This window comes from Ornithorhynchus anatinus, chromosome 5 (assembly GCF_004115215.2).
Source record: "Ornithorhynchus anatinus isolate Pmale09 chromosome 5, mOrnAna1.pri.v4, whole genome shotgun sequence".
In the NCBI taxonomy this organism is placed as follows: domain Eukaryota; kingdom Metazoa; phylum Chordata; class Mammalia; order Monotremata; family Ornithorhynchidae; genus Ornithorhynchus; species Ornithorhynchus anatinus.
In genome coordinates this window covers 105,107,871-105,120,444 of record NC_041732.1, presented here as the reverse complement: position 1 = coordinate 105,120,444, position 12,574 = coordinate 105,107,871, and the positions used below count along the sequence as shown (strand labels likewise).

General features: G+C 49.8%; 1 protein-coding gene across 2 annotated transcripts in view; it reads right to left on the bottom strand.

The window, feature by feature from the left end:
- SLC23A2 (solute carrier family 23 member 2) overlaps positions 1-12,574 on the bottom strand; it is a 159,184-nt gene that overhangs the window by 53,141 nt on the left and 93,469 nt on the right. For both annotated transcript variants that reach the window (XM_029065392.2, XM_029065391.2), the window contains 2 exons: positions 7,881-7,979; positions 3,650-3,766 (listed from right to left, as the gene is read on the bottom strand). In XM_029065392.2, the coding sequence (XP_028921225.1) occupies positions 3,650-3,766; positions 7,881-7,979 (216 nt within the window). The remainder of the gene's footprint in view (positions 1-3,649; positions 3,767-7,880; positions 7,980-12,574) is intronic.

The window sequence follows — 12,574 nt, the reverse complement described above, 5'->3', positions numbered from 1 at the left end:
AGAATTTTCATCCAACGTGTGTGACACAGACGGGTTGTCGGGTTCTACTACAAAACTATCACAACGGTGGTTCTTTCCTAATATATGAAGGAAGAACACACAGAAAACCAGGTTCAAACTAGAGCACGTCTTATATTTCCGGGCAGAGTGAAAGGTCTCCCGTGTCCCCTCGAAAAAAGGTATTGGTTGAGCGCTTGCTATGCACCAGGTACCGTGCTAAACACCCGGGTATTTAGTTGCCATTGTTTTTACGAGATATCCTTCCCCTCGACTCTATTTATCGCCATCGTCCTCGTCTGTCCGTCTCCCCCGATTAGACCCGTAAGCCCGTCAGACGGCAGGGACCGTCTCTATCTGTTGCCGACTTGTTCATTCCAAGCGCTTAGTACGGTGCTCTGCACATAGTAAGCGCTCAATAAATACTATTGAATGAATGACTGCATCAAGAAAATCGGACTGGACACAGTCACCATCCCATGGGGTTGACGGTCTTAATCCTCATTTTACAGATGAGGGAAGAGACATAAAGAATTTATGTCACACAGCAGATGCGGGGCTGAGTCGGGATTAGAACCCGGGACCCCAAGGAGGCGCGGGGACGGACTGAAATGGAGAAATCAGCGTGGCTCAGTGAAAAGAGCCCGGGCTTAGGAGTCAGAGGTCACGGGTTCTAATCCAGGCCCCGCCACCTGTCAGTTGTGTGACTTTGGGCAAGTCACTTGACTTCTCGGTGCCTCAGTGATCTCAACTATAAAATGGGGATGAAGACTGTGAGCCCCACGTGGGACAACCTGATTCCATGTTATCTCCCCCAGTGCTTAGAACAGTGCTCGGCACATAGTAAGCACTTAACAAATAGCAACTTCATCATTAATATTATCATTATCATTATCAGAGGAGAATGAAAACTCGCTTCCCGATTCTAACCCCGGGCCTTAAGACTCTTTGACGTTATTTTTCAACCACTGCGTAATTGTTTAGAGGTGGTAAATATTCTAGCATTTCTAAGCCCTTCATCGTATATTCCCCGAAAGGAAATCCATTTCACTGAATGATCCGGCAGGATCTTGTCTCTGACTCGGCCACATTTCTTTCCTTTTGAAAAGCCACGCCCGAGCCCGGGCTTGGGAGTCAGAGGTTATGGGTTCGAATCCCGGCTCTGCCGCTTGCCAGCTGTGTGACTCTGGGCAAGTCACTTCACTTCTCTGTGCCTCAGTGACCTCATCTGCAAAATGGGGATTAAGACTGTGAGCCCACGTGGGACAACCTGATCACCTTGTGACCACCCCCCCTCCCCCAGCACTTAAAACAGTGCTTTGCACATAGTAAGCGCTTAACAAATACCACTATTATTATCGGCCATCTTATTCCATGTCACCCTGACTGGTGGTGGAAAAATCCTACTAATTGGAATTAGACAGGGGCAAGTTGTTGCTTTAATTCATGCCTAAAAACATGATACGCATTTCTCATAAATCAAGTTCACTCACGAAAAGTCCTGTCCAATACCAAAAAGAGGGTCAACTGAATAGCCCTTTTTAAACTCTATTATAAGCCGCTAGAGCACTGTTCTAAGCGCTGGGGTAGATACAGGGTAATCAGGTCGTCCCACGTGGGGCTCACAGTCTTAATCCCCAATTTACAGATGAGGTAACTGAGGCACAGAGAAATTAAGTGACTTGTCCACAGTCACACAGCTGACAAGTGGCAGGGCTGGGATTCGAACCCATGACCTCTGACTCCAAAGCCCGGGCTCTTTCCACTGGGATGCGGTAGCATTTGTTAAGTGCTATGTGCCACACACTGTACTAAGCGTTGGGGTGGATCCAAGCAAATTGGGTTGACACAGTCCCCGTCCCACGTGGGGCTCACAGACTCAATCCCCATTTTACAGATGAGGGAACTGAGGCCCAGAGAAGTGAAGTGACTTCCCCAGGTCACACAGCAGACGAATGGTGGAGCCGGAATTAGAACCCACGACCTTCTGACTCCCAGGCCTGCTCTCTGACCATTACGCGTGCTGCTTTTCCAAGCGTTTTGTCTCTACAAAACATGCGAAGCAGCATGGCTCAGTGGAAAGAGCACGGGCTTGGGAGTCAGAGGTCATGGGTTCGAATCCCGGCTCTGTCACTTGTCAGCTGGCAAGTCACTTTACTTCTCTATGCCTCGGTTCCCTCATCTGTAAAATGGGGATTAAGATTGTGAGCCTCACGTGGGACAACCTGATTACCCTGTATCTACCCCAGCGCTTAGAACAGTGCTCTGCACATAGTAAGCGCTTAACAAATACCAACATTAACATTATTACAACCTTTACGACCATCTCAGCTCTCGGGGGTTCTCAATTCGTAATGATGTCTCATCTCTTCGAGCCTGCAAGGCCGGGATTGTCTCTTTGTTGCTGAATTGTACTTTCCAAGCACTTAGTACAGTGCTCTGCACACTGTAAGGACTCAATAAATACGATTCGGGGAACGAATGAATCTCTTAACGGCAACTCTTGACTTTCAGGAAGAAAGCCCTCTGAGAGAACGGGATCCACTCCAAACACCTCAGAACAGACTTGTACCGTGGAACTGCAACAATGCTGCGCTTGCCCTTATTTGATTTGCCTCTGACCTAATAATAATAATAATGTTGGTATTTGTTAAGCGCTTACTATGTGCCAAGCATTGTTCTAAGCGCTGGGGGAGACACAAGGTCATCAGGTTGTCCCACGCGGGGTTCACTGTCTTAATCCCCAATTTACAGATGAGGCCATTGAGGCCCAGAGAAGTGAAGTGCTTCGCCCCAAGTCACACAGCTGATAAGTGGCGGAGCCGGGATTAGAACCCAGGACCTCTGATTCCCAATCCTGGGCTCTTTCCACTAAACTACGCTGTCATTTATAAATTATAAATCTGTAATTTATACATAAATGGAATGCATGTATAGACTGCGAGCCCATTACTGGGGATTATTGGGCAGGGATTGTCTCTATCTGTCGCCGAACTGTCCATTCCAAGCGCTACGTACAGTGCTCTGCCCATAGTAAGCACTCAAATACTACTGAATGATGCTCTGCACATAGTAAGCACTCAATAACTACTATTGACTGAAACGGAATGTCTCCCAGTGTGGACTGCAAGTGCCCTGGGGGTAGAGAACACATCTTGTTGTCTTGTACTCTCCCCGGCGCTTAGTACAGAGCTCTGCACACAATAAGTGCCCAATAAGTACTATCGACTGTGATGACAAGATCCTCACCCTGTTGACCTGCATGAAAGAGGTAGTTATAAGATTGGGGGAGGGGGAGAATCTCTGTGGATTATATTGCATTACGGTTTAATCATCCTTCCCACGCCCAACGCTCTCCCGTTTAGGCTGTGAGCCCATCGCTGGGCAGGGATTGGCTCTATCTGTTGCCGAACTGTACAGTCTAAGCACCTAGTACAGTGCTCTGCACATAGTAAGCGCTCAATAAATACGATTGAATGAATGAATGAATAAATGAATGAACAACGGAGGTTAATAAAAGCCATTTTTCTGACGGTGCCTCCCGACCACTGACAGAATCAAGTCGCCGCCGGCCGCCGTAACGTAGCCCGAGAAACAAAACAAACCCAACCGTGAGCATTCGCAGTGGAACTCGTCTGTCCGGGTGACTCACCTGTAACCCCAAAAATATGCACAGGTACCAAGGAGGGACATCTTCTATCGTATAAATCATATCTGTTCTCTGAGGATCCAAGCTTCCGGTACTGTTCAGTGTTTCTGCAAGGGAGCTCTGTCAGAAGAAACAGAGGGAGAGAAAGAGAAGTACTTTTGGACACTTGAAATCAACAAATGGCTTTTTTTTTTCGGTGTCTGTTAAGGGCTTATTATGCGCCGGGGTAGAGACGAGATAATCGGGTTGGATTCGGTTCGCGTCCCATCTGGACCTCAGTCTTGCCCACCATTTTACAGACGGAGAAACCGAGGAACGGAGAAGTCGTCCGCTCATGTTTACACACCAAGTAAGTGAGGGAGGAGGGAACCCAGGATCTTCTGCATCCCAAGCCGGGCCTCTATCCACTACACCCTGTTGATCAGGAACCGACCGTGACGACGGAGTTGTACTAAGTGCCAGGAAAGGTTTTACAAGTGGGAGGCGGACACGGTCATTCTAAGGAGACTGGTCTCATATTAGTAAGGAGAATATTGATGATAATTAGTGGCAATTTCTTAAGGACTTATCGTGGGCCAAGCACTGCTCTAGACAGCAGGGCAAATACTGGACAATAACGACAACGCCTCCGACCCATAGCGACGCCACGGACACATCTCTCCCAGAGCGCCCCGCCTCCGTCTGCCATCGTTCCGGTCGTGGATCCACAGAGTTTTTGCCTCATCTGAAAAATGGGGGTGGAGACCGTGAGCCCCACGTGGGACAGGGATTGGGTCCAACCCCATTTGTCTGTACCCACCCCAGCTTTTAGTACAGTGCCTGGGACACGGTAAGCGCTTAACAAATGCCACAATTATTATTATAATCCCCTGAATGGGGAGTGGATGTGGGCCAGGGATGTGTGAACCCGTTGCTGGGAAGGGATTGTCTCTATCTCTTGCCCAACTGTACGTCCCAAGGGCTTAGTACAGTGCTCTGCACACAGTTAAGAGCTCAATAAATACAACCGTATGAACGAATGAAGAAATGTAGAGGCAGCCGGGGCCGTCCTCTGAATTTTCACCCCTGTGGCCGCCAAGACTTTCCAGTTACACGATGCCAAGTCTCTAGACCCCTTCCAAGCTGAGGAAACGTTAGGCTTCTTTCCCTCCCTTAACTTCCCCTCGAAGCCTAGAGCCCGAACGACGAGGGGCAGGGCGGCCTGGCGGAAAGACGCCAGACGCGGAAAGACGCCAGACCCGGAAATCCGCAGACCTGGATTCCGTTCCCAGATCAGCCACTTGTCTCAATCAATCAATCACGAGCCTGGGCCTGGTTTCTGATTTATTGATTATTCATTCATTCATTCGTATATGTTGGTATTGTTAAGCGCTTACTATGTGCCGAGCACTGTCCTAAGTGCTGGGTTAGATATAGGGTCATCAGGTTGCCCCACGTGAGGCTCACAGTTAATCCCCATTTTACAGATGAGGTAACTGAGGCAAGGAGAAGTTAAGTGACTTGCCCGCAGTCACACAGCTGACAAGGGGCAGAGCCAGGAGTCGAACCCATGACCTCTGACTCCGAAGCCCAGGCTCTTTCCACTGAGCCACGCTACGCGGAGAACTGTACTAAGCGCTCGGGAGAGTCAAATGCGAGAGAGTAGGGAGACGTATTCCCCGTCCCAAACACGCTCTCAGTCTAGAGGGGGAGACGGACCTGAACAGAATTAAATCAATAAAGGATCTGGACATCGGCGCTGAGGGCTGAGGGAGGGGTGAAAAAAGGGAAGGGATCCAAGTGCAAGGAGGGTCGCAGAAGGGAGTGGGAGAAGACGGCTCCTCTAGACTGGAAGCTCGTTGTGGGCAGGGAACGTGTCTGTTACACTGTTGTACTGTACTCTCCCAAGTGCTTAGTACAGGCCACTGTCCATAGTAAGGGCTCAATAAATTAGTCCAGTGCTCTGCACACAGTAAGCGCTCAGTAAGTACAACTGAATGAATATGACTATTATTATTAACAATAATAATTATTATTCTGGTATTTGTTTAGCACTTCCTATGTCCCAGGCACTGAGGTGGTTACACAGTCAGTGCTCAAAAAATATGATTGAAGGAATGATTAGATATTATTGTATCTATTATTATTATAGACTATAGACTGTAGTCTAATATAGTCTATAATAATAATTGTAGATTTTATAGCATAATAATTATATTATAATAGTATGGTAATTGCATTATAATAGTATTATAATAGTATGGCATAGTATTATAGTATTTGTATAGTATATGGCATAGTATAATAGTATTATAATAGTATAATAGTATGCCATACTATTATAGACTATATGATAATAATAATTCTGGTATTTGTTAAGCATTTACTACGTTCCAGGCTCTGAGGTCGTTACAAGCAAATCGGGTTGGTCCCTGTCCCACGCGAGGCTCACAGTCTCAATCCTCATTTTACGGATGAGGGAACTGAGGCACAGAGAAGAAGTGCCTCGCCCAAGGCCACTCCGCAGACGTGGCTGATTGACTGACTGAAAGACCTCTTATTGGAGACGTGCCATCGATAAGGCCCTGAACGTGAGACGGGTCATTGACTCCTGGGGGACCTGGGCTACGTCGTTTCGCTTCTCTTTGCCTCAGTTTCCTCATCCTCTTCGCCCTCCTACTCGACTGCGGGCCGTCTGGAGTGTGCCTGTCCCGTACGGCTCGCCAACTATCCCAGCTCTTGGTAACGTGACTGACGTACAGGAACCGCTTAACAAATACCGCGTTTAGCGTTACCACTGTTCTCGTCAGAATCCTCGAGCAAATCGGAGCGTGGCCGCCCCGTGTACTCTACGGCGGAACGATTCGCTCCGCTCGGCCGAGGGGTTGACGTGAAGCCGGGAGCCACACGAGGCCGGCCGCAGTCCCTGATGGGATACGGACACTTCTTTAATAATAATAATGTTGGTATTTGTTAAGCGCTTACTATGTGCCAAGCACTGGGGTAGATACAAGGTAATCAGGTTGTCCCATGTGGGGATCAGGGTCTCCATTCCCGTTTTGCAGATGAGGTCACTGAGGCACAGAAAAGTTGTGACTCACCCAAGGTCGCCCAGCTGACAAGAGGCAGAGGTGGAATTCGAACTCATGACCTCTGACTCCCAAACCCGGGCTCTTTCCGCTGAGCCACGCTGCTTAGAGAGGCAGTGCGGCCCAGTGGATCCAGCCCGGATCTGGATCTGGGCGACGGGCAGACTGACAGCTTTTTGCTTTTTAAAGATGCTTCCACCTTCCCTCGCCTCTTGAAAACCGTCCCCAAGGAGTGTCCTGGGAGGAGGTTCATTCAATAGCATTTTTATTGAGCGCTTACTATGTGCAGAGCACTATACTAAGCGCTTGGAATGGGCAATTCGGCAACAGATAGAGACCGTCCCTGCCCAATGATGGGCTCACGGGCTAAACACAGTCTAAACAGGATAGAAGCTGAGCCCAAACAGGGTGGATAGAGACAGGGAAGAGGGGGATGAGAAAGTACATCAGCTCCAATTCATTGACTCAATCGTATTTAAGCAGCGTGGCTCAGTGGAAAGAGCCCGGGCTTGGGAGTCAGAGGTCATGGGTTCCAATCCCGGCTCCGCCACTTGTCAGCTGTGTGACTCTGGGCAAGTCACTTTACTTCTCTGTGCCTCAGTTACCTCATCTGTAAAATGGGGATTAACACCATGAGCGCCAAGTGGGACAACCTGATTACCTTGTAACACCCCGCAGCGCTTAGGACAGTGCTCGGCACATAGTAAGCGCTTAACAAATGCCATTATTATTGAAGCAGCGTGGCTCAGTGGAAAGAGCCCGGGCTTGGGAGTCAGAGGTCATGGGTTCGCATCCCCGCTCTGCCGCTTGTCAGCTGGGTGACCGTGGGCAAGTCACTTCACTTCTCTGGGCCTCAGTGACCTCATCTGGAAAATGGCGATGAAGACTGTGAGCCTCACATGGGACAACGTGATTACCCCCAGCGCTTAGAACGGTGCTCTGCACATAGTAAGCGCTTAACACCAACATTATTATCATTTATTAAGCGTTTACTATGTGCAGAGCACTGTACTAAGCGATGGGGAGAGGGCGATCCAACAACAGACGGTCACAATCCCTGCCCACAATGAGCGTACAGTCTAGACGAGGGGGGGAGACGTCCCTCGATGGCGGGGTGGAGGCCGAGATCCTTCTGGGCCTTCCCGCCGGGCGCCAAGGCCCCATACCTTGTCGGCGATGCCATTCTCCGTGGTGTAGATGGCCATCAGCTCCGTGTCCTCTGTGTCCTGGTCACCGCTGGGGGTGGCTCCCCCGTTGATCACCGCCTTCGAACAAAAGGAGGGGACAGAGCGTTAAATCCATCCTTCGGCGGGGCTTATGGAGCGAAATACACGGCACTGCACTCTAAGCGCCTGGAAAATCACAATACAACTGGTGGACACGATACCTGCTCATAAAGAGTTCGCGATCTACGGGGGCGGACGCACCGTGATAATAAAAACTGAGGTGTCTACTGAGCGCCTCCGGAGAGACGAGCACTGTTTTAAGCGCCGGGGCAGATACAAGATAACTGGGTTGGCCGCGGTCCCTGTCCCACACAGGGCTCACGGTCTTCATTCCCATCTTAGTGATGAGGGAACTGAGGCGCCGAAAATCAAGAGATTTGCCTACAGTCACTCGGCAGACAAGCGCGATTAGAACCCAGGTCCTTCTACCTCCCAGGCTGGGCTCTATCCACTAGGCCACGCTGATAAATAACAGAGAGGGGACACAAGGATAAGTGCTTTGGGGCGGTGGTGCCTAGCAAAGTTAAGGGTTGACTGTCTAGACCGAGTGGTTCTCTCAAAAATCCTTTTTGAAAAAAAACACGATGGCAAACGCTGGCTTATCGATCAACGGGTGGTACGTACTGAGCGTTGGCGGGGGGGCCGAACACCGAGCTTGGGTGCTTTGATGGACACTGCCCACGGGGAGGTTACAGTCTAGAGGCCTCCTCCAAGAGGCCTTCCTGGATTGAGCCCCACTTTTCCTCATCTCCCACTCCCTTCCGCGTCCCTCTGACTCGCTCCCTTTGCTCTTCCCCCAGCCCAGCCCCGCACCCCTTACGTCCAGATCTCTCATTTCTTTATTTCTACTCATTTCTGTCTTCCCCTCTCTAGACCGTGCGCTCCTTGCGGGCAGGGGATGTCACCGTTTACCGTTGTACTGTACTTTCTCAAGCGCTTAGTACAGTGCTCTGCACACAGTAAGCTCTCAATAAATACGACTTAAGGAACCCAGTGAATGAAGTTACGACCACTGCCCTAATTTCAAGCCTGGTCCAGCCTCGGGTTGACCGGACACTGGAGACCCACCCTGTCGACCAAATTACTGAGTTTTGGTGCTTGAAGACTCGCAGACTTTCCATCAGCTGTATTTATTGAGCGCTTATTATGGGCAGAGCACTGTATTAAACACTTGGGAGAGCACCGGATAACACAGTCGGTAGGCATGTTCCCTGCCCACAACGAGCTTACAGTCTGGGGGGAGACGGGCATTTAAAATTAATTACTCATCGGAGAAACAGCCGAGTTGAAGGATAATAATAATAATAAAGTTGGTATTTGTTAAGCGCTTACTATGTGCAGAGCACTGTTCTAAGCGCTGGGGTGGATAGAGGGTCATCGGGTTGTCCCACGTGAGGCTCACCGTCTTCATCCCCATTTTACAGATGAGGCGCAGAGAAGTGAAGTGACTTGCCCACAGTCACATAGCTGACAAGCGGGAGAGCCGGGATTGGAACCCATGACCTCTGACTCCCACGCCTGGGCTCTTTCCACTGAGCCGCGCTGCTTCTCTAAGGATGTGGGAGTGAGGGAGGGGTGACTATCACGTACTTACGGGGTGCAGACCAAGTGAGAAGGCAACACAAAAGGGAGGAATAATAGGAATGAACATAGAAGCAACATGGCGTAATGGCTAGAGCCCGGACCTGGGAGTCATGGGTGCTAATCCCGGCAAGTCACTTCACTTCTCTGGGCCTCAGGTCTCTCATCTGGAAAATGGGGATGGAGACTGTGAGCCCCACGTGGGACAGGGACTGGGTCCAACCCAATTTGCTTAAACCCACCCCAGCACTTAGAACAGTGCCTGGCGCAGAGTAAGCCCTTAACAAATGCTTTAATTATTATTATTGGGAGAAAACGAGGGTCTATCAGGGAAGGCCTCTCAATTAATCCATCAATGGTATTTATTGAGCACTTATTTTGGGCAGAGCACTGTACTGACTCCTTGGGAGAGTACATAGAATATAGCAGAATCAGCAGACACATTCTCTGCCAACAAAGAACTTACAGACTGGAGGGACAGACATTATTAGGAATTAATAAATCATTTATAATATAATTTAAAAATCCAGGGGCTTGGGGTCCACATTAACCATCCATAGGTCAGCGACCCCCATGCACAGACGACGCAAAAGGGAGAGCCCGGCCTGGGGAAGGAGGGTTTAATGGGGGAAGGAGGAGAGCAGCCAGGTGAGGTGGGAGGGGGCGAGGGGATTGAGGGGGTGGGGAGTTTCTGTTTGCCGCAGAGGTAGGTCAATCAATAATCAATCAACAGTACTTACTGAGCTCTCCCTGTGCACAGAGCACTGTGCCAAGCACTGGTAGGATACAACAGATAGCGGACAAGTAGGCAAGTTCCCACAACGAGCTTCCGCTCTATAGAGACAGATATTAACATAAATGAACTAGAGAAGCGGCTCGGCTCAGTGGAGAGAGCCCGGGCCTGGGAGTCAGAGGTCGTGGGTTCTAATCCCGGCTTCGCCACCTATCAGCTGTGTGACTTTGGCCAAGTCACTGCACTTCTCTGGGCCTCAGTTACCTCATCTGGGAAATGGGGACTTAAGACTGTGAGCCCCACGGGGGACAACCTTTTATCTACCCCAGTGCTTAGAACAGTGCTTGGCACAAAGTAAGCGCTTAACAGATACCATCATCATCATTATTATTACAAATGGTGGGTGGGTGGGCGGGCAACCACTGGAGGTTTTCAATGAGGCGGGGGGAGATTAATCAATCAGTCAATTCATGGTATTTATTTAGCACGGTTTAGTGGATAGAGCACAGGCCTGGGAGTCAGAAGGTCATGGGTTCTAATCCCCACTCGGCCACTTGTCAGCCGTGGGACTTTGGGCAAGTCACTTCACTTCTCTGTGCCTCAGTTACCTCATCTGTCAAATGGGAATTAATAATAATAATGATGTTGGTATCTGTTAAGCGCTTACTACGTGCCGAGCACCGTTCTAAGCACTGGGGGAGATAGAGGGTCATCAGGTTGTCCCATGTGAGGCTCACATTTTTTAATCTCCATTTTACAGATGAGGTAACTGAGGCCCCGAGAAGTTAAGTGACTTGCTCAAAGTCACACAGCTGACAGGTGGTGGAGCCGGGATTAGAACCCATGACCGATGACTCCTAAACCCGGGCTCTTTCCACTGAGCCACGCTGAGACTGTGAGCCCCACGTGGGACTGGGACTCTGTCCGATCGTTTGCTTGCATCTACTCCAGTGGTTAGTACAGTGCCCGGCACAAAATAAGGGCTTAACAAATACCATTATTTATTTATTTCTAAGCAGAGCTTGCAACGGTGCTTGGCGCAAAGTAGGCTCTTAACAAATACCATCATCATGGGCACAGAACTGTTCTAAGCGCTCAGTAGAGTACGCTACAAGGGAAATTCGCAGACACGTCCCCTGCCCCTAATGAGATGTGGCTCAAGGTTTTCTCACGCGAATGATCCGGGCAGCAGGGTGGAGTGAACGTGGAGGTAAAAAAAAAAGGCTTCAAACCCAGCGCTTAGTACAGTGCCTGGGGCATGGTATGCGCTTAACAAACACCCTAATATTAATTAATAAGGAGGGGAGGAGAGAGGGTAGGGCAACCGAGATTTAGAGATGAGGAAGCGGAGACCCAGAGAAGTGACTGATTGAAGTGACTTGCCCAAGGTCACACAGCAGGCGAGCGGGCGGTCCAGACACCCGGCCCGGGCTCTACCCACTAGACCACCCTGCTCGGACTCCTCTCTGCCAGTTCCAGATGCCTGCGATGGGGGAAGGCTTTCCCAAGGACCTCTAACGGGGCTTTCAGCTCACAATCCGTGCGCTCTTCGAAGTTTATCCTGGCGGAACCGTCTTACAAATCTTACGACGAGGCGGGGCTCCGGGGAGAAGTCCCATTTCATTTGGTGCCAAATTCCACATTTCCACAGCCTGATAGAGTTTCTTCTGAAAGTATCCGGCTTCTAAAGAGTACCAAAGATAAACCCGCCCGAGCTCCGCGTCCCGGCCCAAATAAATGTTTCTGTTCTACATCAACATACATCTACCAGCGGGAGGCTATTTCCTCATTCCCCTGTACCAATCTGGCTTCATTAACACGTCTCCGGTTTTATTATTAGTGCCTGACCTATTGACAAGTTAAAAAAAAAAAAGGTTCACCCGCTCAGGATCACTCGCTGAATCACCCAAGGGACGCGATTACATCCTAGGACCGTCTCTGACGGAATTTTAAGGCGCAGGGAGGTCTTCATCTTTGAACTTAACGTGAAGTTCTTGTGTCAGATCTTAAGGGCAGAATCGGCAGGCTTTGTGCCATGAACAATTGGGGCAAAAAACTGCTTTAAAACAGAATTGGCAGGTTTTGTGCCACGAACAATCGGGGCAAAAAACTGCTTTAAAACAGAATTGGCAGGTTTTGTCCCACAAACAATTGGGGCAAAAAAGCTGCTTTAAAGTTCTCAACCCCATTGCCCCCTCCCACCTCACCTCGCTACTCTCCTACTCCAGTCCCGCCCGCACTTTCGCTCCTCTAATGCCGACCTCCTCACTGTGGCACCATCTCGTCTATCTCGCCGCCGACCCCTCGCCCCCAACCCGCC